This window comes from Dermacentor silvarum, chromosome 1, assembly GCF_013339745.2.
Source record: "Dermacentor silvarum isolate Dsil-2018 chromosome 1, BIME_Dsil_1.4, whole genome shotgun sequence".
Classification (NCBI taxonomy): domain Eukaryota; kingdom Metazoa; phylum Arthropoda; class Arachnida; order Ixodida; family Ixodidae; genus Dermacentor; species Dermacentor silvarum.
The window spans coordinates 203,432,243-203,458,681 of record NC_051154.1 but is presented as its reverse complement, the minus strand read 5'-3'; the positions used below and the strand labels follow the sequence as shown (position 1 = coordinate 203,458,681).

The window sequence follows — 26,439 nt, the reverse complement described above, 5'->3', positions numbered from 1 at the left end:
ATGTACCCCACCCTTTATCAGCCCCTTTCTCCTTTTTGTACAGAGCGAGCTACCCTCTACCACACCACATGGGCATGCCAAAATATCCCCAATAACTCTCCAAATCGAAACGCAACGCACGAGCAGTGGGAGATGGTGCTGACCAGCTCGGCACTGGAGGATCAGCGAAAGCTTATCGCCAGAGGCGAAAGTGCTGCCACCGCCGCTGGGGCCCTGGACTGAAGGCTCCACCCACCACGGAGATCGACGCTTCTCCGTGCCTCATCAAAATAAAGTTTTGTCTCTCTCTCTCTCTCGGACCCTACCGCGTTCTGGAGCAAACGTCCTTCGTCAATTACCTCGTGGAGCCCCTCAAGCCACCGACAGACCTGCGCAATCGTGGCCGTGAACTTGTCCACGTCTGTCGCATTAAGCTGTACTATGACCCAATAGTAGTGTGTTCACCTTAAGCCGCCAGGATGGCACCTTTTTCAGCGGAGGGCGATTGTAATGAAGAAGAGTAACCAGTGCCTCAGCAGCATCGCCACCGGCATGAGCTCGTGGTTGCTGTCCTTGGCCGAACGCTTGTGACTGCTACCCGTTCACCTGCATCCGTTGCTAATAAATCTCTTAGCATTGAATAATCTGCACCTGTGTCCACCAATGAGCTGACCTGTAGATGGTCTATCAGCACAGGTATGTCAAGCGAGACTCGGTCACCAAGTTCAGATGGGTAATTGGCGATACTTTGCCACTGCACTCATACGGGGATGCGACCGATGTGTTATCTTCCTTATGCGTAGAACTTGCTGTTTTCAGTGAATCTGTGACCTTCCGTAGAAGCGTCGATGGGAGGTCTTCCGCACTTTGAGTCCCAGCGACCTAGCGCCGAAGGCCGCTGCCTTCAGTTTTCCCGACGGGGGCTTGGCGAGCGTCCCTGTGCCGTCACGCCGAAACGTGGACGAACGGATTAGGGTCGCCTCGGAGATGGTGACCGCAATTGACGTCGTGTGAAAGGTACCCGTCGCTGGGCCAGATACTCTTTAATTTCCCTTGGCCTCTGGCCAACCTGTGGATGAGGCGCAATGATGGAGAAACCGCACAGCCCAAGTTGTCGATACGGACACTCGCGGTAGATGTGACCGGCCTCACTGCAATGGTAGCAGAGGGGTCATATGTCCGACGTACGCCAGAGATCAGACTTCCGCGGGGGTGCACGGCGACCGTCAACGTCCAAGCGAGCGTGCGCTGCTTGAATTGCACCTGGCGGCATCGTCTGAATTGAGACTGCAGGGCAAGAAACAGGCATAGAGTTTCGCAAGCATTCCGCATACATGCGGGGCTGAATATCTGCGAAAATGGGGGCCGGTCCCGCATCAGTGGGCACTACGTTGGGCATCAGTGGATATTGGTGGCTGTGCAGTGCTTGCTGAACCTCATCGCGGATTACACAGGCGATGAAGCCAACCATTGACTGTCTCACTCCATAGAGCTTCTCTATTTCTTCGCGGACGACAGAGCGAACAATTTCGCGAACCCATTCGGTGCTACTGCTCCCAACGGTGGTGAACAATTCAGGAGCTGACGTGGCATTCACCTGCCGGTCGAAGAGGGCAGACCACTGATGAACTTTCTCTATCGTCACAGCTTCAGTGAGGAACTCGACCACACTTTTTGGAGGGCTTCACACCAGACCAGCAAAAAGTTGCTCCTTCACACCACGCATCAGGCGTAAGTTTTTGTCCTCTGGCATCGCAGGATCTGCTCGTTTAAAAGGTCCAGTTAGGTTCTTAACAAAACGTCGCTTTTTGCATTGAAGCACAAAACTAACTGAAACACCAATGCATTTCTCCGCTAAGTTCGGGAATTAATACGTATCTCGAAACTGGTGTCATCTCGAGAATTCGTTCCTAGTGCATCTGCCTTGCGAACTCCATGGGTAGAATTTCTAAATTGCAACATGGGCCGTAAGTTAATATGTTAGAAACCTAATTAGTGAATTTTTGTTGATTAGTCGATTATGCATTTCAATTTCTTGTGCAAGTAATGTCTGCTTCTTCGAGTAGACCAGCTCATTAACTAGAATTGGGCTATCTGCCACAGGCAACTTTAAATAAATTTTGAAGGTGTTCCCTGAAACACCCTGTATACTGCAGCAAATCTTATGCTCTCAAGCACAACTTGTCCTACACCTACACAAAGCCTTAGGTTTAAGACACAGTGTCCTCGATATGAAATTGAGTCTGCATAAAATTACCATCTTCTTTGCAGACAAAGTTACTCTGCATTACCCGATGTGCTTTGTGTGCATTGGCTGGACTAAACAATGAGTACTTGGAATATCTATGGTTCCAAGTACACAGATACACCGATTAATTGTGCTAGTTTAAGGACGGCATTGCAGATTTCCATATAACGTAGCTCTGATAGCTCTCAATAAATTTATACAAACTACCACAGGAAAGCACCTTCTATACTTGCTCATGTGCCTTTGCCCGGAAACTATCACATGGCAGTGCCTTCATCATGGAGTATGTGCAGCAAGGCTTGTATGCAAATTTTCATGGCATTTAAAATGCCCCACTAGTTCTACAGAGACAAATGTGGCATTGAACTATGAGCATCACCGGCAAAATGGTCCAAAATCTCTACCACTGCTTCCTCCTCTATCACTTCCAGCTGACCAGCATCGGAAATAAGAGACAGTTCTGTTCCGAGTGGCATGGAGTGTGCCGATTGGATGTGTTCGTTCAGCTTGCTTCGCTGTAAGAACTGCTTACCGCACTCACTGCACTCAAAGTTCTGCATGGTCAGGTGGCGTGTGCTGTGTGCTTTGGCTGCCCCAAAGCTAGTGAACTGCTTGTCACAGAGCTCACACACATACGGGCGCTCGTTGAGGTGGATCCGCAAGTGCACGGACATGGCGACCTCAGAGCTGCACATCCTTCCGCAGACAGGGCAGGGCAACTTGCTCCCACTGGGAGAGTCTGCATAGTCATGCTTGTAAACTTTGTGTGCCTGCAGGCCACTGGCATACTGAAATTGCTGCTGGCAGTGCGGGCACAGATGGTCGGCGCTGTGGCTTTGCATGCTTGGTGACTGCAGCTTTTTGCGCTTCTCGTGCACCGAGCGCTGATGTACCTGCAGTGAAGAACTGTTGTTACAGAGTGCAGTTTTGTTCTTGTGTACCTAATTCAGTAGTCAACGACTGTTTGCATAATCAAAAACAGCTAAATCAATTTCACTGACAGGTACCGTTGATCCGGAATGATGGATTGACCTTGAAGCAGTAGCTGTGCACACCAATTGAACAACCAGCTTTTTGTTTCATTACATCTTTCATTACATTCAGTAACCTGTTTGTGAAAATCGACAATGCGTAGAAAGTCTGATCAATAGGAAAAAGGAAAAGAGCAGAACAGTAGCACCCCTTTTACATCAGACAAAAATGACTTCTATACTGGTAGAGCTCAAATTTCAATAACAAGCAACTCAAGAAACTACAGCAGCAGTAGGAAGGTTACTTTTGCAAATCAATAGTACAGCAAACATCAGAGCAACAAATTTAACGAACAGAGGGTTTTTTACGTGTAGCTAAATCCGAATAAAGGGGCACCACCTCCATTAAATTATTTGTGCTTGAAGACGGCTTGATAATTATCATGTGAAAGTCAAGTTCAAGCTCATCTCCCTCTAGAAAGCAACCTTTACAAAAATTCACCTGTGAAATGACAGATTACAAAGAGACCACTTGAATATTCTACAAGCCAGCTTCTCCATGGAAGGTGTGCTCCATGGAAGGAGTGTGGCACACATCAGCCAACCGTCTCGAATTCAGCAGGATAATCCTGAATTTGAAGTAAAAGTATCCAAGTCTCAATCTGACCCAGTTGGGATGGCCAAATTTCGAAACTTTTGCTTTTTTTTTTTTTCCTACTGAATAACAATCAATAAACCAGATTTAATTTTTGTAATGCCTGACAGACAGCTCAGTTGCACACTCTTCTCTTTTGTCTTCTGCTGCATTTTCATAACCAAAAAGGCATTTTCGTTTGTGTTGTGGTTGTAGCGTTGTTATAGGCCCTTTTTCCCGGTACCTTTATTTGTATTGGTAGCTGTGTTAGCCAGGCAACAACTGCACTTCCTTTGTGAAAACTGTGCTAAGCTAGGACAAAAAAAAAAAAAAAAATTGCAATGCATGTACAGACTGGCGGCTTTGCCCCCTCTATCCTCCCTCCAACGTCCCAACTTCATCTGCTCAAGAGTTGGCAACCCTAATCAGCTACCACAGTTTGACTACCATGAAACGTTAATTCACATAGAACTACTGAAAGTAGCAAAACTTGCATCACAAGGACTGTTCCATCACTGTTTGAGAAGAGCAGCATGGTAAGTGCATAGGGTGCTTTGAAAAGTTTTGCTCACAGCTATGCACATAATGAGATAGTAGCACGACACCTGCTGTTTACGACAAAGAAAAAAAAAATCTCACGGCCAGCTCATTACAATCCACTGTCAATTCCTCATACAGGGCTTAGGCGCAGAGTCAAAGAAATCTTTAAAACTTTTTTTTTTAAAGAAAGGTATAAAATATTGTATCTTCAGAACATCACCTCACAACTCTTGAAAAAAAAAAATTGTTTTTTTGTTAACTTTGTACAAGCAGACTTGTAAGAAACTAAATTTTGCCCAAGCCATGCCTTAGTAGCCTTCGCTTTCTTTGTAATTTTTTTCTATGGTAGAAGCTATCCAGCTGTAAATTCAGCTGGAGCAAGGTCCCACACAACTTCATATGTCCTCATGCCAAGGTATGGTACATTCCTTGTCACTAAATGACTGCTTATCGTTGATGCAAGATTCTCAATTTGGTTGAACAGACCCAGATTGGCATATTTTGGTGCATTTCAACTGAAACTCACAGTCACTCTTGCTAAATGTAGTTAACACACAACATCCTAATTTTTACCTGTCTGATCTGAAACAAAATTCACTGAAGCGAAGGTATAACACCCTTCTAATATTTATTTATTGTTTTTCATTTATTTACACATACTGCAGCCCTATTACACAGCTATAGCAGGAGTGGGAACAGCAAATTAACATAAACAAGACTTGAGCACATATTTTGCTCATGCCCAGCGTACGTGCGAGAACGGCAGAGCCTCATTTCTACTATTCAACGAGTGACTAAAAGACCAATATCTGACGAGATTGTATTAGGTCATCGAAGCGACTATAGCCTTCCTTCAAGCCACTGGACTCGATGCATGACTCTAGTATGACCTCAATGTGATGTACATGTATATACGCACCTCCTAATCTTATCATCATCATTCATCGCTCTTTTTATCCCCCCCCCCTTCCCCAGTGTAGAGTAGCAGGCCAGAGCAAACTAACGCTCAAGCCGACCTCTCTGCTTTTCTTCAAATAAACCTCTCTCTCTCTTTAAACATGACAAACAGAAGTGAACAATTTAAAAGCAGGTAACATAGGACAATGAACACAAGCGATAAGAAGGAAAAAAAATTCAGCTAAGGCAATCTAGATATATGAAAAGTACTCTCTTACGGCCACTAAAAACTTATTTAACGCCAGGAATGTTTAGTACCAAATAATGAATAGCAATGTCATACTATACGTGGAAAAAGAAACGGTATTTGAATGTGTTAGTATGAGCAAAAAAAAAAAAAGGTATTCACATCAAAGCATGGGCACTACAAGCACAATTTTAGTTAGAAAGTGTAATATGACTGCAGCCACAAAAGCCTGAGATGGAGTTAATAATTACGTGCACAAACTTTAGAGATTAAATGTGATAATGCAGCAAGAGTGGTTGGAAGTTCAGGACTGCAGTGCTTGTGTCAGTGAAAAACTGCAACTGTAATTATGGCAGATGACACAAATAGATTTACTTTGCACAAATTGAAGTGAATTTATTTCAGATTGATTGTATGGGGAGAGGCATATGAAGGCATATTCAAGAACATGACTAATTAATCTTTCATATAAGCGCAGTTTAACATCGTGCAGGGACTTCTAAAGTGCTGCGCAAGTAACCAGTGCTTAAAGTCAGGGGGGGGCCGGGGGGGGGGGGGGGGGCGGCATCTTCTCGACAGGTCAACTGTAGCACTGCAGTACCCATTCGACAAGCGCTGGGGGCAATTTTATTACCAGTAGTGCCCCGTGCGGTGCAATTCTAACTCTCCAATTTTTTTATTAATGATTTAATCGTGATTAATCAGTTGACGTAGCATGAACAAAAACAGGAAACCAGTTATTGTCATACTGCTGCATATATTTCCCCGAGGCACTGCACATGATGGTCACCCCTCTTGTTCGACTAAGATTCTTGGCCCCGCATACCGTTTCATGAGCCACCTGACTGTGAAGCTACCTGCTCGTAGATTAGTGAAGGTTTCTGAATAAGGGAAACTGAGGGTATATATATATATATATACCCCCACGCCCGCCTCGGCTGCGGGAGGCTGTGGGTTCGATTCCCACCGCCGCCGGGCACCCACTGGTTCAAAAGGGTACAAGCGTACCCCGGCCTGGCGTTCGGCTTCCTTCAGGGGTGATACGCTTGGGAAAGGAACCTGCGCCCTGAATTCCCGTCGAAACCAACGTGAGCACGGAAAAAAAAGTGGCGTCTGGGCCGCTCCCATGGCGGTCATTTCCCATGTGACGCCCCAAGCACCTATTGAGGTGGGGGCACCTTCGGGTTGAGGTCAAACACCCCTTTCCAAGCGTTAAGGTCCCATAATGGCCGAGCACCAGGCTGGGAGCACGCTTGTACCTATTTTACCGGTAGGTACCCGGCGGCGGCACTTGCCTCCCACAGCCGCGGTGGATGCTCGTCTACAAGGCCGTCTGTGGTTGGACAAGAGGCGCCCAGAGACAAGAGCTGAAATCTCTATTGGGCCCTCTTTCGAGATGTGACCCCGACGACAGCCGAGCACCAGGCCAGGGGACATCTCTACCCATGAGAAAAACGGGTGGGTTCCCGGCGGCACCAGGACTTGAGCTCGGTACCTCCCGCATACGAGGCGGATGCTCTATCGCTAGGCCATCGCTGCGGTGTCTATATATATACCGCCCTATGAGGCCCCCCCTCCCCTAAAGGGAGACTTTAAGTCCTGCAAGTAACATAGTTTTTTAAGTACTTTCTGGTTTACATGTTCAATGTTATTAAACAAAGGAAGATTTTCTACAAAAATACCTCTTAAATAGTTACATTGTAACACTCATGTTAGTTTAACACTATTCAAAAGAATATTAAAGAGCAAAGGAGTTATATCTGTTAGTAAATTACTTAACTGTTTTATTGCAATTCTAATAATTTGCCACGTTTTACACCCCATGCAAAAAGACAGAATGCCCAGAACAGGCTTAGTCATAGTATGAATGAACACAACTCAGATTACATGGAGACGATTCCATAATAACTGCACGGAATTTACAGAAAAGGCCCCAAAGCATGAGAAAGCACAGGATAGATTAAAAGAAAAAACATTTAAATTTATTCACAGCTTTAGAGTCATTTGCTCTAGATGAGGCAATACAAGTCAAGCAAACAACAGCTGCTTGAAACCGGAAATGAAAAAAAAAAAAAAAACAACTTTTTTGTGGTTTGGAAGGATGTACATTTATAGTTAGTATTTGTCAGACAACACTGACCCTTAACAGCATCACTGAAGACAATGTTTCCTCTTGTCAAATGCATTGATTATTTGAAACATAAAAGAAATATGCCTAACAGCCATCACTTTCTTGAACCATAACAATAAACACAAAAAGTGGAAACAATTAAAAAAAAATCTAATCTTTGAAATAAAATGAACAATAAAACGATCCTACATTGAAGAGTTTAAAGGTCCTGTTCTCTTCTCAGATGACGGAATTATGTGTGCTAAATTTACTTTTCATCTCACTGTGTATGGTGAACAGCTGTCAACAGAAGCCAGTGATATCATGGAAAAAGTGCAAAGCATTGCCAGAAAAATGAGGGCACAAACGGTACTATGTAGTATCATCGCTAGAGAAAGTCTTAACTAAAAGACCTGATTCTCAACTGTGCAATAAGGTGGATGCCCTCTATGACTGTGCTGCGAAAACAGTGAAAGCTAAAGAAGTGCTGCAACAAATCATGAGTGATGACAACAATCTTTGTCTAAGTGAACTTAGCTAGCAGACAATAAATGATGTGGTTGTCTCTCCGGAGCTAAAAGAATGACAAACGTCTCAGCTCCAATTGAAGCAGCTCCCTCCAGAACACTTCTATGTGCAATGGCTAAGCTATTGAATCCAAATGTGAAAGTTGACAATGCCCTGACAAACCAGATAGCTGCCACCAAGAAAAGGTGTCCAACTGCTGTTTGCAAGTGATGCTTTGTCACTCCAATGAGCGAGGACAGCTGCCCAACAGAGCAGCATTTCCTTCTTTTATGGGGGAACTTTATGCTTTAAAGCAAGGAGCTGAACAAAAGCCAACAGAAGCACCAGAAGCAGTCAAATCAGCTAGTTACAATGGCAATGATCTTGAGAGAGACCCGCACAAAGAAAAGGTAGCTGTCTCCAAGATTTTAAATTAGTACTGACATGAAAATTATGTGTCTAGCCTTCTTTTTTTGCCTGATTAGGTCTCCTGAGCAGCAGTTGCAGGAATAAGGACGCCTCTTAAATATCTGCCTTTTCTACTGCGGACCGGTGCTGACGACTACGTGGTTCCCACTGTCATCGTCTTGTGCAGCATTCTTCCGCGTGTAGCTGCTTTCCTGCCTGCATGTGCTGCCTTACTGCGCCTCTCCTTAGGCTCCACTGTGCCTGCGCCGTCTGGCTTCAAGGGGATATAAAAAGGAACCACTGAGGCATTCGGTCCACTTCTGAGCAGCAGTTGCAGGAATAAGGACGCCTCTTAAATATCTGCCTTTTCTACTGCAGGTTGGTCTTTTTTTATTTTTCGTCCTATTTTGCGTATCTACCTGCAGCTGCTGCTCACCGGTGTTTCCTTGAGTTAATGCCTGTACTGTAACATGCCTTCAAATGCTGAACTTGCTAAAAAAATTGAGCAACTTGAATCACTGCTTAATAATAAACTCGATAACCTTGTTGATAGCCTTGCTTCTAAGATTGCAAAACAGCTTGATGACCAGGGTCTTGGTAACCTTACGTCGTTGGCTGACAGTGTGCGTTACATGAGTAACCAATACGATAAAGTGCGGACGACTGTCGCTGAACTGGTAGATTCAAACAAAGATTTGAGGGCTCTAAATGAAGCGCTAGCCAGGAGGATTGCAGACATGAAGCAATACAGCCGGCTAAATAACATTGAAATCAAAGGCATCCCCTGTACGCAGAGTAAGGATTGCGCTGTCATCTTGAAAACAATTGCTGAAGTTGTTGAATGCCCCATTTCATCGTCGGATATCGACACAGTTTACCGTGTCCCCAGCAAGACTGCAGAAAAGAGCATTATCGCTCGTTTTTGCTCGCGTGACAAGAAAAATGAATTCATTCGTAAAGCTCGTAAGGCACGTTTGCGTACATCTCAGATAGGTCTGACAGGAAATAAGGATAGCGCTGTCTATGTCAATGAGCACCTGACCATTGACAACAAACGGCTATTCAGCAAAGCGCTCGCTCTCACAAAAGAAATGAAATGGCGTTACCTTTGGACCGAGAATTGCCATATCAGGGTGCGTAAAACTGAGGACAGCAAGGTCTTTCGTATAAGTGCCGAGTCTGATCTCCGCATCTTCACGTAGCTATCCATCTGAACATTTGTCCTTTGCCATATCTGTTGCTGATAACATCCCTGTATGACGTTGCTCTCATCGACAGAAGCAAAATCGTTGCTCGCTGATTCTAACTGCTCATTACTACACATCAATGCGTGCAGTTTATGCAAAAACCAAGATAGCATTACGGCCTTTATTGACGCACTTGGTCATTCCTTTTCATTTTTGTGCATTTCCGAAACTTGGCTTGGCTCTTCTGATGGCAACTTATACGGGTTTCGGTCATTCCAATCCGAATACTGTCACCGCAGTTCTGATCGGCACGGCGGTTCGGCTATTTTCATATCCTCGGAAATCAAGTACGAACGTAGGCTGGACCTTCGTTTAAACGTGTCTAACTGTGAATCAGTGTGGATCCAAACTAACCCGTCACCTTCGAGTAATCGCAATAGTCTAATCATTGGTTGCATTTATCGCTCCCCATTTTCATCTATTCTCAATTTCCTACCCAATCTTGCCACTGTTCTTCATAAAATTTCTGCTGAAAACAAACAGATTTTAATAGTTGGTGATATTATATTAATTTAATGGATGCTGATAATAGCTCAGTAACATTGTATAGCGATTGTTTTGTTGTTTTTGGGCTTGAGTCTCTAATTACTCTACTTGATTTTCTGCTTCTGGAACTAATACTCTTCTTGATCACGCCTTAAGCAATATCACACCATCTCCAAGTGCAGGTGTCATTGACATGCCTATCACCGATCATCTTCCCATTTTTATTATTTTTGCCGCAGAAAAAATGCACCATGACACTAGTTATTTCACTTCCAGTTTCAACCTGGATAACTTTGTTAAAACCATAAGTGGTACCAACTGGGCGTCTATTAGCACTCAATGTGATCCTGAAAAGGCGCTCCAAAAATTCTGCTCATTATTTTTGAAAGCCGTATACACTAGCACTACAACTGTCAAATGTAAGAAAAAATTTTAATTTCCCTGTAATCCTTGGATAACTAAAGGTTTGTTAACCAGCATGCGAAAAAAAGATAATCTTTACAGGAAGACTAAAAAAAAGCCGTTCAATGTAAGCCTAGCACATCGCTATAAAAAATACAATACCATGCTGACCAATCAACTAAAAAAATCGAAACGGATTTATTATGAGAAAGAATTCTGCAAGGCTAGAAATAATCCTAAGAAGCAATGGCAACTTTTCAATGAATTTCTGAATACACCCCAGCGTAGTATAACCATTGATAAAATAAATTATAAAAATGGAACCTGCACCAAATCAACCTGTATAGCAAACTCATTTAGTAATTACTTCTATGAAGTGTACAATAATAGCCTGACAGCCTCTTCATATCCGTTAAAGCGTTGCAATCATACCTTCTTTCTTTTTCCTGTCTCAGCCGATGAGGTCTGTTCTGCCATATTAAATCTGAAAAAAAAAAAACTAGCCCAGGACTAGATACTAATTTGTCTGCCTACCACTTAAAACTTGTTGCTCCTCGTATTGCTGAAACACTGAGCCACATAATTAATCTAATTTTCAAATGTGGCATCTTTCCCAGTTCGCTTAAGAAGGCCAAATTAATTCCTGTTTATAAAAAAGGTGATAAATCTCAGGTGTCCAATTATCGCCCAATCTCTATTTTGTCCTCCATTAGTAAACTTATCGAGAAATTATTTCTGAAGCGTTTAAACAGCTACCTAACAAAATTTAAACTATTAAAACCTTGCCAATTTGGTTTCCGTCCTGGCAGTTCGACCAGCTTAGCTTTTATAGCATTAACGAATTACATCAGACGTTCTATTGATAGAGGTGAATTCGTTGGCTCAGTGTTTCTAGACTTTACTAAAGCTTTTGACACTGTTAATCATCCCATTTTGTTTAACAAACTAGAACCGTTAGGTATAACAGGTCCAGCTTTAACTTTTCTAAAAAATTACTTACTTGACCGCGAGCAAACAGTCTGTGTAAGGGGTGCTTATTCCGAATCAAAAGTAATTAATCAAGGGGTACCACAGGGCTCAATACTGGGACACTCGTTGTTTTGCATTTACATTAATGACTTATCTGATTTTCTTAATATTTCTAATACAATCCTATATGCTGATGATACCACCATTTCCCTGTCAGACAAGTCTTTTCCAACCTTACTCCTTAAACATGAACAATGAACTAGCGAAAGTTGTAGAATGGTGTCAGTTGAATCACTTAATTTTAAACCCGGTTAAAACTCAGTTCATGACTATTTAAAACAAAACAGAGGATGTTACCTTGTATACCCCAAGTTACCCTCGACAGTCATCTTATTGCTGCCGCGGACTGTGTGTCATTCCTTGGCATAAAATTCGATCCTAACTTGAAATTTACTAATCATATTGCATTTGTTAAACAAAAAACAGCTTACGGCATAAGAGCATTGATTAAATCACGAGCATTTTTTTCAGAACATGCATTACTATCTCTATACTTTGCATTCATTCATAGTCATATTACCTACGGTATTGCTTCCTGGGGAAACACATATAGCTGTCACCTCTCGTCTACTCAACACATACAGAACCAGGCCATTCGCATAATCACCAACAGTTCCTTTTATTCAGATGCTCTCCCGCTTCTTAAGGCTAACTCTATTCTACCTGTATCTGGCTTGTTTAAGTATCATTTAAGTATTCTCTTCTTTAAATTGCTTAACAAACAGCTTGCTTACGAATTTGTAGACTTCAACTTACTTACTAATACCAATTCCACTAGGTTTGCTCATAATAACAACTTTCTCCTACCTAAATGTAGCACCAACTATGGAAAAATGACGTCCTCGTTTTCAGCGATAAAAATATGGAATGACCTACCACATTCTCTTAAACAAACATCATCATTGAATACATTCAAACATGAATTGAAGTGTTTATTCTTTGTAAATAGTTTCATGCCCGATAATTGTTGCTCTGTATAATTACGCCTGTTGATATAGGCATTTCCTTGTTTTTTGTATCTTACCACTGTATTGTATTTTGCGCGTTCTTTTGTCTTCTTTCAACGTTGTTAATTTTGCTGCTTTAACCCATGCCTTGTATACATTTTTTTTTAAATTTGAACCGAGGGTCCCGTTGCAGTCTTTGACTTTGGGACCCTCGTCTGTATAGTATCGTTTACATAATCATTGTATTGAATGGATAATAAAATGAAACTGAAACTGTCAGCTCTGTAATTGTAGTATAAAGCCTCAATTTCTTGAGTGCACAATACATCAGTAATTACAACATTTTATAATGCCATCAAGTCAAAACGTGAAGCTAGGACAGGGTGAGGCAGAGACAACAACCGAATATCAAAGTTTAATGTTTTTACTGAGTCTTGTTGTTGCCCTTGAGCGTGTTCTGCACCACCTCACTTCTTTGCTTTCATCTTCAGACACGGCCTGGAAATGGCCCCTACATGTACTTTCCTTCATAGTGGAAACGAAAGTTAGCGGTTCAAGTGCTATTAAGTTAGGGAACCAGTGGATGCGTAGATGAGTGTGGGCACGGCTCGCACATTTTATGTGAAGGATCATAGAGGCACAGGGCAAGGAAAATCACGTGGTTAGGTGGGAAGAACGGCAGAAATGTAGATGAGTTTAAGACGGTCTAAAGCTATGACTTTGTCTCAGCCATTGATGTCAACGAGGATGTGTCGTGAGCTTCGTCGGAGGAATTTGTAGGGTCTCTATAGGGAGGCTCCAAAGGCTCCAAAGGGAGGCTCCAATCTGCATAATACCAAGCAGCTGGCTCAGGTGGAAGAATAGTGCAGTATCAAACTGCCTCCACATTTGGTAGTTATGGTTGAGGGTAGGACATATCGAGAAATCCAGTTGAGCGATGGTATCCACAGTGATATTTGGTAAGGGGAATAGCCTCAGGCCAGTGGGTAAAATGATCTACACAGGTGAGTAAATAACTGGCACCACGGCTCAGCAGCAGGGCGTCGATGATGAGCAAGTGAATGCAGTTGAAACGGGCACTCAGAATGGGGAACTTAACATTTGCAGGAGTAGTGTGGCGCTGGACCTTGCATTGCTTGCATGCGATGCTGGAGCGAATCCATTGGTGAACATTACGGTCCATACTCAGCCATACATAGCAGTCACCAATGTGGCACTGTGAGGCTGGCTTTCCTGGATGAGAAAATGAAAGTAGTGCATCGAACACTACGTGCCTAAACCATGCAGACATACAAGACCAGGGGATCTAGTCAATATGTCACACACGATGGCATTCAACCAGACTGGCACCTTAACTTTGTAAAGTACAGTACCATATAAACCGAACTATAGGTCGAGAAATTTTTTCCGGCGAAAAAAAAAAAAGCACAGCTAAAGTCATCCCTTGTCTTATATAGCAGTCTTTAGCAGATTGTGAGTTGTCGTATGGCCAAGTCAAGGTCAGGGGTTGACCTATATTCCCGTTAATATAGTAACTGTGTGGGTGCCTCCATCAGATTTCAGGAACTGCGAGCAGCCAAGGTTATTCCCCACAATGGCTTCAAGGAAGTGACAAAAATGATGAACTGCCACCACACTGTATTGCGGTGGGAATGAACCTGCAGAGCGGCGATGACGTCAGCACGGCAGGAAACTTCTGCATGCAGCTCTGCTTTGGGATATCGGCACTATAAATGTAGATGGGCGAGATGGAAGACACCGGGACCTTCATGATCTTGCCCGCCAACTCTGCAAGTTTGTCAAGCGGTCAACATCTTCTGTGGCAGTAAGGATCAGGCGTAAGTTGACCAGCAAATAGTTCAGGGAAAGCTGGTGCATCAATAAGACATCGGTAGTTTTTTGCATATCACCAAGCAGGAAATGTGTGAGGCAAAGTAATTGCACTGGTGTGCGATTACCGAGTTCTTCCGTGGCCACGAGAAACTGCTGAAGGCGTTTCTGTTCAGAAATGGAAGTCCTAGTTTAATCAGGGCTTCTTTCAGATTGACGTAGGAAGCCTTACACGGTGCAGTGGCAAAAAATTCACAAATGAATACGATACTCCCTACTGTGAAATTTGAGCACAGCTCGATAAATCTTTTCATTTCGCGATATATTGACTGGTGCCGATAATCTGTCTCGTGCGGCACGTTCCAAATGGAGCGAAGTGTGGCGCGACTGCCTCGCTAATCGGGAGATTGTGAGAAGCAGCCATGGCTGATGCATGGGCGCAATTCACAGCAGTCACCGTAGACAGGCTTCCGCTCATGCAGTGCTTTGGTGAACAGATGACGCATAGAGTGCCTCGATGCATACGCCCCCGCGAACGGAGCGGAGGCAACAACAGCTACATAGTCCGTCTTGTGCAGCACTACGCTTTTCTTCTCACGCTTTCGCCATAACCTCCTCCTCCACTTTCCACCTCATGGTTGTACTGCACCCTCCTCCGCTTTTCTCCTCACGCTATCTTTGCTCTTGCCGTCTTTCATCGCCCCTGCGCTCCGCGTTTGCTCTTATCTTTCACTGTGCTCGGTCAGTCAGTTACGAGGTGTGACGCCGACGCTCACCGCAAGAGCGGGCGCCTAAGAGCTGCGCTCTAAATAGTTGCGAACTTGGGTGATGACGTCGAGAGGCAAATTTGAAATAACGTGGACTTAACGTGTCCGTTGAGAGGCGATTCCCAGTGCAGCAAAACATGCTGCAGCTTGAAGGAACCAGAGGCCAGAGTCACCAGACCAGAAAGGTCGGAACTCATTTCGAAGTGCAGACATGGTAAAGCTGGTGCTGTGGAGTCCATATGACTGGCAGCACGTGTGTCGTCGTTAATCACCCCAGGCTAACATCTGCATATTCAACAGGGTCACCACTGTAGCTACGACGGCGCACGGCAGAAGCGAGAACCAAGAATCGGCATTAAATGTTTTTACTTAATCTTTTTGCTTTTGTGTGTGTTCTGTGCTACTTCTTTCCCTTCATCTTCCAAGGGAGCCACTACACATGTGCTACAGACAGCGTGGCTTCTGATATGAAGTGGGAGGCTGGTTACTTTGTGGAAATGGGAGGTGATGGTCGTGTGGCATCACAAGCACAAGTCAGACCAATGTAGTGGTGGAGGTCATGCAATGACCATGTCGCCAAAAGCCAGCATTGCACTACCAAATTGGCCCGTCAGCCTTCCTTCATTCCGCCTGCCAACCTTTCTCCGACATTCTACATGGGTTAAACCTGGTTCTCAGCTGTCAGTTCTCAGGAAACAGTGAGGTACCGCCTCAACTTTTCTGTACTCTTATCCTATTAAGTGCTCAGTAGAGTTTCCAGCTTGATGGTCGTGGTGTGGGTACACATGTCAGTGGTATGTGGTACCATGAACTACCACAGCAACCTCAAAGGCCGTAATCAGCCACGACAGGCGAGGCAAAAGAAAAACATATGCAAATCTTAGCGGCTGTTCATAGCCAACACAGCATGTACACATATGTTGCTCTGCACTTAGTATGCCGCTCTATGTGCTCACTTATCTTGATAAAATGTTTATGATATGTAAATAAAGTGAATGCTCTGACTAGCAATTAGAATCTAGTACTTCAGAATTGTATTGCCACATGTGCTTTTTGTGATGTTTATTCTTCTCATGTAATAGCATTGTTGTTTTCATTTGAAGCGCCAGCGGAACAAGAAGAAGAAGAAGCCGTCGGCGAGCACGAGAGGAGAAAACGGAGACTCTCGCCGGTTAGCAGGGTCTTCACGGCCCGGATCAGTACTATTACAAGCCCTTCTCAATTATATAGATGGAATCGAGTTATTCTGTGGCTTCTGTACGCCATAATTCCACAATTGCACCCGAACTCAAATCGTGGGTTTCAACCGTGCAAAGAGATGTGTGTCTTCTGCACATCAAGACAGCACTCCACAGAAGTGTGCCCTGCGGATATGCCCCTGATGCAGAAGAAGGAAGTGCTATCGAATTATAAACGGTGCTTCCGATGCACCACCAAAGGTCATAGGGCGCGCGACTGCAAACGGAGGATCTCTTGCTTGAGGTGCAAAGGTCGCCATGCCTCAAATATGTGCGACCCACAAAGGATCCCTCAGACCTTGCACCAAGGACTCAAGAATGACAGAGCAAGCACGATAGTTTGCACATCAGTAGGGGGATGACGACGAAGCAACGATGGATCGACTTGCGTCTTCCTGCAAACATTTCGAGCCTGGGCGGTAAGATACAACACTTGCCGCTACGTGCGAGGTGTCTTCGACGGCGGGTGTCAACGCACATTTGTTACCAAAGACTTGTCAAGACACCTGGACCTCAAGTGTGTTGGATCTATAAAGATAGCTCTCAACACATTCGCCAGCGCCTCAGACCAGGCGGCAGAAAACCGACGAATAGTGGAGCTGCACTTACAAAGTCAGTTTTCTGACATCAAGGTTGTGCAAAGCGCCATTGAGATTCCGCATATATGCCAAGACATCGAAGAAACTAAAATCGAAGTGTCTTTTGCCGCTTCATTTAAGGAACTGGGAAGAGACGTAGCCGATGAACCGACACATGCATCAGTCATCACGCAAACCGGAATCAGCGTGCTGATGAGCTCTGATCAAATGTGGAGAGTCTTGATGGGCGACATTCTACGTTGTGAAGGCAATGAATCGCTGATTGTCATGAATTCTAAGCTTGGTTTGTGGAGTCTCACACGGGCTCTTGGGACAAAGGAACGACAACACAGTAGTGCAAACAATCAAAAGGGCATTTATTGCGCCTTTCATACACTAATGCACACTAGCCGAATTACTACCAATTGAACATTCACACGGGCGCGCGACAAATCAAGGAAGTCCTGCTCACCGCGACCCGATAGCGAGCGAATATGTTTGCCCCATGCTGTGACACCATTGCCTAGTCGTTCACGTGTACAGTCACGCGAACGGTGGCGCGCTCGAACGATCCGTGTTCGTCCATACCGGTGTCCCGCTCTAAGCCTCGCGCGACGGTCGCGCGAAACGGGCCGGCGCACGCGCGAAGCGTTCGTGCGTGTTGGTCGCCGATCCCCAGCCAAAGAGAGAGCGGTCGGAGGCTCCGACCTTTTTCTCCCAAGTGACCCCGCCGTTCGGTGGCGTCAGCATCGCGACACTAGCGCCATCTCTCACAACGCGCCGCAACCACCGCCGGGCTTAGCCACGCAGAGAAGCCGGACTACAGGAGACATGCGGGGAAAACAACATCAGGGGACGCGTGAGAGTCGCACATCCCCACAGGTTGGACTTTTCAAAGACGCACCAGCTGTTTGACATCACTGCTAGCAACAATGGGCATGATGGTTTGCGTTTTGCAAACTCAAGTATACGAGTCAGACGAGTTCTTACGAACATTTTGGGAACTTGATCACCTTGGAATTTCTGATGCAGGTGGCAGAACCAATGAAGTCAGCAAGGTGATGCAATATTTTCAGAGCACCGTCACATATCGCAACGGAAGGTATGAAGTAGCAGTGCCAGGGAAGGATGGATTTGAGCTTTCAGGCAACAAAACAGGTTGCTGTCACAAGGCTGCAGAAGCTTCTTAATCAACTAACGAGGCAGAAAGGGCTGCTGCGGATATACGATGACACCATACGTGAGTACGTATGAGCTGGTCACGCCGAAATCGTCGACGACCTCCCTCCTGTGCAAGGCAAGGTGTATTTCATGCCACACAAGGAAGTCATCAGAAAACAAGCGTTGACCACGAAAGTTCGGGTGGTTTTTGAAGTGTCATCGCATAAAAAAGGTTGTGGGTCTCTCAACAAGTGTCTTGAAAAGGGGGACAACCTGTACCAAGACCTTGGAAAAATACTACTGCGCTTCAGGACACACCCCATAGCAGTAATCGCCAATATTGAAAAGGCGTTCCTGCAGATATCAATACGGGAGGAAGCCAGAGACGCCTTTCGGTTCCTGTGGTTTGCCGAAGGCAACTTAATGGGTACTCCGCTCCAAGAATGGAGGATGACGCGTGTTCCCCTCTGGAGCTACGTGCAGCCCATTCCGACCATCGACCATCATTTACCATGCGAAAGCGAGCACATAAGGCCAAAGCACAAACTGTGACCAAACTGACCGAGTTATTTTACGTAGATGACCTAGTCACTGGCGCCAACACGGAAGAAGAGGCAGAAAAATTTTGTTGTGAGGTGCAAGAAATTATGAAAGAGGTGGGCATGGTCCTACGCAAATGGACCACAAATTCTGCCAACCTAATGGTTGCCTTGGAACGCCAGCAGGAATCTGCCAGTCAAGAAATGGTGGTCCTGCATGAGAAGTCTGTTAAAGTTCTCGGCGCTGTTTGGAATCCCACAAAGGACGTATTCACTTTTTCTGTTGAGAGCCTGTTAGAGTTCATGAAAGATAAACTGGACACTAAACGATTTATTTTACAAGCGACACGGAGAATATTCGATCCACTCGGACTCGTTGGACCGTACACGATTGCCATATGTATATTGTTCCAGAGATTGTGGACATGAGGAATGTGCTGGGACGAGAAATTACCCAATGAACTTCAAGAAGAATGGCAAGGTTGGGTACGGCAGCTCCCACAACTGCAGGAAATAGCAGTTCCTCGTTACCTTGGCAGAGGAAGGAAGTTGCCAAGTGAGATGCACCTGCATGCCTTTTGCGATGCCAGCCCAGCTGCGTATGGAGCGGTGATTTACGTGGTTACGGCCAGAGATGAACGACCCATGTTGCTGATCTCCAAGGCATGTGTGGCTCCTATAAAGAAAACAAAGCTACCCCACTTGGAGCCTTTAGGTGCATTGGTTGGCACAAGACTGCTGACATACGTCAAGAGTGCCCTAAATAACATTCGTATTGAGTACATTATGTGGACCGACTCTACTATTGTACTGTCATGGATACGAGGAGACTGCACAAGATGGAAACAGTTTGTGGCTAATCGTATCACGGAAATTAAGGGCAGAACCGAACCATCCCGGTGGAGATATTGCCTAGGATTGGAGAATCCATCTGATTTGATGGATTTGATGGAGTGACGTTAGACAAGGTGACTTCGTGCTCAAGATGGTGGCATGGTCCTGACTGGCTACACGGATCCATGGACAAGTGGCCTCTCCAACCGTCCATTTCGTCAGACTTTGATGACGCTGTCAGAAGTGAGATAGCAGCTGTTCAAGTAGTAATGGAAGCCAAAGTACACAGTCCAGTTATATGCATTCAGCATTTCAGCAAGCTTCAGCACCTATTGAGAATAACAGCTTGGGTGTTCAGATTCACAGATCGTTGTCGACACAAGACAGAAGAAATTGGCCACCTGAAAGCGACAGAAGTAATTCGGGCCGAGCACTACTGGGTCAAATACGTCCAAAAACAAGAATTTTATGCAGACCTCAACTGCATAGCACGAGGATGACCACTAGAACCCACGTCGCGCATTGCCAATCTCCACCCGTTTATAGACGCCGACGAAATCCTCAGAGTCGGTGGACGTCTGTCACTTCTGAAGTTACCGCTAGGAGTGAAGCATCCAATAATTCTCCCCGCAAATCACCATTACTCCATTCTGGTGGCCATAAGAGCTCATCAACAAGTCTTGCATGGAGGTGTACGAGAAACTCTTACCCAGATAAGAGAGTACCACTGGATTTGTCGAGCACGTATTCTAGTCAAGAAGGTTATACATAGCTGCAATGTGTGCGAACGTTTCCCTGCCAGACCAGGAAGTGCTCCGACTGCTCCTTTACCAAGTCACCCGAATGGTGCCGACAAACCCTTTTGAAGTTGTTGGTGTTGACTTCGCCGGACCTCTCCTAACACGTGCGCAAGACGGTGATGCCAAGTGCTACGTTACACTTTTCACGTGTGCTGTGTCACGAGCAATCCACCTCGAACTCGTTTCAAGCATGACGCCCGAATCATTAATATTATGTTTGCGGCGGTTTGTCGGCCAAAGAGGACTACCCTGCGTTATCTATTCGGACAATGCAAGGACATTTCAAAAAGCGTCAGCAGATTTAAAGCGACTCTTTGACATGTTCACGGAAAAGGACGTGACGAACCACCTCACCTCTAACGGTATCTCGTGGAAGTTTATAGTGCCGAATGCTCCTTGGTGGGGCGGATGGTGGGAACGGCTGGTCCGATCTGTGAAGACTTCTCTGTGTAAAATTCTCGGCAGGTCCTGTCTCAATTTCGAAGAAATCACGACAGTGCTGACAGAGGTCGAAGCAGTAATCAACTCTAGGCCTCTAACTTTTGTCGAGACAGACGAAGGAGAACGGTGCACACTGACTCCAGCCAACCTGTTGCTTGGACGACGACTAACTGCTATACCCTATGATACGGTTGAAGTTGACAGTAATTCGAGGCGAGCGGATACCATTCGTCGACACGCCTACAGAAAGCTTCTAACCGAAAACTTCTGGAAGCGATGGCGAAAAGAATATCTACTGCAACTACGATCTGCCCATTTCGCGGCCAATCGACCAGCTACGAACTTCAAGGAAGGCGACGTTGTTATCGTGCATTCCGAGACTTCACCCCGTCAACTATGGAAACTCGCCAGGGTGATTGAAGTATTCAGAAGTTCAGACGGTCATGTCCGTTCATGCAAGCTGAAACAACAAGGAGGTCTTATTATAACAAGGCCTATCCAAAAGCTATACCCGCTTGAACTACGAGATTAATTTCACTGCGCGGCCAGGAATGTTGTTTTCACTGGAAGCGCCGGCAGAACAAGAAGAAGAAGAAGCGTCGGCGAGCACGAGAGGAGAAAACGGAGACTCTCGCCGGTTAGCAGGGTCCTTGCAGCCCAAATCAGAACTATTAAAAGCCCTTCTCAATTATATCAATGAAATCGAGTTATTCTGCGGCTTCTGTACGCCATAATTCCACAGCATGTTGCTTGGTAGCATGGTAGCATATTATGCTTTCATGCACTCTGCGCGTGACATGCATGGGTATCACACTGCTATTACATGAGCGTAGTAGCCGGCACGATGGGCCCATCGTTATCACAGATAAGCAATGTACATAGTGCATTAAGAAATTGTCACGATGACCATAGGTTATTTGTACCATGCTGAACAATATTTATTTTATTTATTTATTTATTTTTACATACTGCAGCCCTGTTAGGGCTATGGCAGGAGTGGGGAATTATACAGCTGTAGAGCGTACACAAATTGCAAATATAAGCAGCACGAGACCAAAAAACATAAACAACACAAAAGGTAGATCAAAAACAATCAAGCTTAAGCAAGAAATCGTCCAAAGGAAGGGAACGAATGACACCAGGCAGAGAGTTCCAATAATCAATGGTTAAAGGAACAAAACCAGTGGAATCTCGATGATACAAATCTCACGGGGTCACGAAAAATATTCGTATTAGCCGAAATTCGTATCATCGAAACACAATTAAACTAGCTAAATTAAGGAGTCGGAGGTGAATTCACTCAGGCACACATACGTAAAAAGCATTTACAGTATAGACCACTTATAACACAACCTTTTATAATGCAGAACTGGCTACAACGCGGCCTTTTCCGACTCTTGTTTACCCTCCTGTAGAACTCCATGTATACGCATACCATACCGCTTACATTGCAGCTGCGTGAGACGAAATACCGGTTATAATGCGGCTTCCGCGGGAAAATCTCGCCGACAAGGGCGGTAGCGAGCACGCTTCTCAACGAGGTGCGCCCACCGATGGGAGAAGAGATCAACGAGGGCGATGCGGAGGAGCAGCATGAGACGTGGAGCAACAGTCCAAGGGCGATAAAATCGTCGCCGCGCGCCGTATGTGCGAGTGAAAGCACGCGGGGGACGCGTGCCTTCGCGGAGAGCGAACGCACAGCGTACAGCAAACGCGACTTCTGTCGCGCGAAAGGCCGTGGGGTATAAGAGGGAGGGAGGGGGGGCAACGCTGTGCTGCGGCACCAAATGCGTATCTTGCAACTCGGCGAAAGCGGAACTGGCGACGCAATCTCCCACGTGAAAAGGAGCAAAGCGGGAAGGTAGCGCGAGAGGGAGGGGGATTCGTAACATTCATTCAATCGTAACATCGATTCGTAACAACCGTTCTCTAGCACGTTGCAAAATAATGGGGCTCGGCCGGGACCACAGAAAAATTCGTATCATCTGGAAATTCGTATTAGCCGTGATCGTATCATCGAGATTTCACTGTATATTTAAACGCATCTGTTCGTGACCGATATGGTACAATATTAAGATGGTGATATCTCCTAGATGAGGAAGGACAGCAAATAAATATATGACAGCAAATAAATATACAGTCTATTATTAACCAATTTATTTATGTATGATTGCCAACCAGTGCTAATAAGAATACTGTTATTGTTGCTGCAGTGTTACATTTCTTTTGCAAGCACAAGTTCACCCAATAAACAATTTCCATCCTTTATGTTCACTGTTGCCTGTGGCCCGACTGCCTGCCTATGACACTCACTTCTATGTGATGACATCACTATGTGCATTTCTATATGCCCTAATTTTAAGTATCTTTTCTTTGACTTAGCGCCTACTCGTTTACAACAGAAGATTATGCAGCTGCATCTGGCACCACAAAATCTGCTAGCGCAGGTAAGTGAAATTTAGCTTATCAGGAAAGACATTGTGCAATGTGCTGTTTACAGCTTCAGTCATGTTCTCACAATCCTCTCCTCCCCTGCCTCTTGTTATCATGGAAGGCTGCATGATGTAGGATTCACCCCATGCTTTAACTGACCATGATATACAATCTTGCAAGCTGTAATATTATTTCCTTGTCACGTGCCCCATGACTGGTCTATTTTGGAAACAGCTAACAGGATGTGGAGCAGGCCAAGCACATCAGTCCCCTATGATATAAAACCACGTCTTCCCTAAACAACAACAATAAAGAATAAAGAATAAGAGCAATAAAGAGGGAAGTGCGCCTCCGCTAAGTACGTTTGTTGCAAAGCGAAAAATCAACCCTTGAGGATGCCTATACACCTTCAATGTACAGGCGAATTCATTGTAGTGGTCTTTGCTGTAGAGGCGTTCACAATACACATGGCAGATAGGACTTCTTCCAGAACATAAGTAATCTTTCATTATACAGGCCATTTCATTGTGGAGGCATTCGTTATAGAGGCACTTGACTGTATAACCTTATGCAGACTTCAGTGACCTTTGCGAAGAGTACAGCATCAGCTAAAGATTCCATTTAAAAAACATTGGGGGCATTTAGGTGTTTTCTCTGAACTAACGCTGCTCTTAATGTATGCCTACTAAGATTTTGCATAAGACTACTGCTTTCTTTTTTTCTTTTGGTCTAGCAATCTGACAACGCGAATAAGCAAGCAAATCTAATGCCTCCTAAAAAGGCACACAATGTGCTGTTTTACAAGATCAAACTAATGGACGGTTTGGTGAGGAACATTCCCATGCACAATCACTAATGTCGTAAAATAATGAGAAAATCAACTATACAATTTTTTAACAAGCGAGTTGATCCCAATAATGTACTGCAAAAGTTATGCTTGTCTCTTAATACCACATCAAGCAGAAAAGGTGGAACCAGCCACCAGAAATTTTTAAGGGCTGAGGGATTGAAGGTGTGGTTCACCTTCACAGCCCCAGAAGGTCTCCTACACAGGAGATTCAGAATCTTGGCAGGAGACAGATCAGCAATCTATTAAGTGGCATTTGACAAAGGCCCAGACTACCAACAGTTGCCCTTTCCCTTCCTTTAGATTTCTTCTCATTACCAGGGCAGGATATTTCACACATAGAGGATTTATGTTGTAGTCATTCCACGTGTCACTACTTCAACCAAAGCTTGATATGCTTCCAGCAATTCTAGTCTAAAAACAGTGTATGCAAACCAGGCTGGCATGTGGCCATATATACCTTCTGTGCAATGAAACCATAATAGGGTAGCTGTTACCACAGGATAAATGTGACCTTTGTCTTACTAAATAAGCTCTAAAGTAACACAAATTATGTCAGCAATTCTATGACACGGGCACTTAAATATTGCAACAAGGTAAAACTTTGCAAATATAACATCTAAATGGCTTCCTCACCTGTAAGCTCTGTATAGAAGCAAACGTGCGTCCACAGTCTTCACATCCTTTGAGTGAGGGTTGGGTCATGGCGCTCTGCGTGCCGTTCCAGTTGCGGAGTTGTTCTAAACACCTTGTCACATTGCCGGCACTTTAGGCCATTACCGTCTGCATGCAGCTGGGCATGTTCGTCAAATAAAGCATTCGAGTAGAAAATCCGTGGGCACAGTGGACAAGGGCGTTTGCATGGAACTGTCTTGTGTGCACGTGCTTCATGAGCAAGCAGCTCTGCCTCTGTTGGGTAGTAGTATGGGCATCGACTGCATTTGAGCCACCGTGCCTCGGGGTGATTTGACATGTGTGTTTGCACACCCTTGTTACTGTATGTCTCAAATGGGCACAGCTCACAGGAGTACTTTTTCAGCCCGGAGAGCAGTGCCATTTCGTCATGCGAGAGGTCGCTAATGTGCACAGTGGCTAGGTGCTTGCGAACCTCCTTGGTGGTGACAAATTTTTTTCCACAGTGCGAACAGGCGCAGCGTAGTTGTGCATTGTGGGCCCGCCTTAGATGCTTGCGCAGATAGATGCGGAGTTGGAACTGACGGGGGCAGTGGGGGCACTGAAGCAAAGGGCTTTCCTCGTGCAACATCATGTGTATACGGAGTGTGGTAGCGCTGGCTAGCTGTGCACCACACGTGGGGCACAAGAACGACTTTTCGCGCTGACCCAAGTGCAGCCGAAGGTGACAGGCGAGGCCACTAAGTGTGGTGATGGCTTTGTTGCAGATGCGACAGAGGTAGACGCTCTGAGTGCCAAGGCGGTCAAGCATAACTGTGTGCACAGTCTGCTCGTGCTCCTCTCGCTCTCTTTCCTCCTGAAATGAAAAATAAACCAAGGTGACAGTGACTTTGCAGTTGATTTAATTTAAGACCATTTCTTGTCAAGTGCATATATCTGTTTTAATCAGTTCCTTTCAAGTCCCTTTAGTATACTGGTTCACAGTGGAAGGCCCCATTATGCGACTATTACCTAAAGTTAAGACTCCATTCTTAGATTAGAAATGCATCCCTGTATTCCTACAGACCAAAAGTAACTCATGATAAGCAGGCAAATGCCATGTAATTGCTATAACATTAGTGAGAATTATTTATCTGACCATGCAGTAAAAATCCCCATTTCTATTTGTGCAGTCAAACACCTTTATAACGAAGTGCTTAGGGAGTTCGAAATCCTTCGTTATACAGCTCACTTCGTCATAAAGGTAGAGCATCGCACAGCTCACAATAGAACCCGGACGTAATTATTCCTTCATTATACAGGTCATTTCATTGTAGAGGCGCACAACTGCATTACTTACCAAATAATCTGATAGTATTTAGGTGAGGAAGCTGAAGTGGCCTGTTTAAAGCAAACATCTCCAGCTCACAGCCTGTACACAAACTTTTGTTTAGAAAAAAAGGTCGCACAGTGCCTCACCCGTTGTCTCTCTCTCCAGAATAAAAGCATATCCTCCAAACCGAAGTTGACATCATGTAACTCAATGTCTGAGGAGTCAGTTTTGTGCAGTGCGCATTTTTATCCTGAGAGGAATGCTATAGCACTTACACAGGAAGTCAGTTCACTCAAAGTACTAAGAGGAACCAAATGGACATAAATCACAAACAAAGAATTTCGGGGAGAAGAATGTTGTATAAGGTTTGTGAA

General features: G+C 44.9%; 1 protein-coding gene across 1 annotated transcript; it reads right to left on the bottom strand.

The window, feature by feature from the left end:
* Positions 1 to 1,280: 1,280 nt before the first annotated feature.
* LOC119436479 (zinc finger protein 668) lies at positions 1,281 to 25,943 on the bottom strand. The gene is made up of 2 exons (XM_037703335.2): positions 24,757 to 25,943; positions 1,281 to 3,120 (listed from the first exon to the last, which is right to left on the bottom strand). The coding sequence occupies exons 1-2, from the start codon at positions 24,823 to 24,825 to the stop codon at positions 2,569 to 2,571; spliced, it is 621 nt and encodes a 206-aa protein (XP_037559263.1). The 5' UTR covers positions 24,826 to 25,943; the 3' UTR covers positions 1,281 to 2,568.
* Between the last annotated feature and the right edge of the window lie 496 nt (positions 25,944 to 26,439).

What these genes read in the sequence shown, in the direction of transcription:
- LOC119436479 (XM_037703335.2), bottom strand. Translation starts at nt 24,825, where the DNA reads ATGACCCAACCCTCACTCAAAGGATGTGAAGACTGTGGACGCACGTTT. An exon ending in CTTCTATACAGAGCTTACAG is followed by an intron (nt 3,121 to 24,756) that starts GTGAGGAAGCCA and finishes TCTTCACTGCAG; the next exon opens with GTACATCAGCGCTCGGTGCA.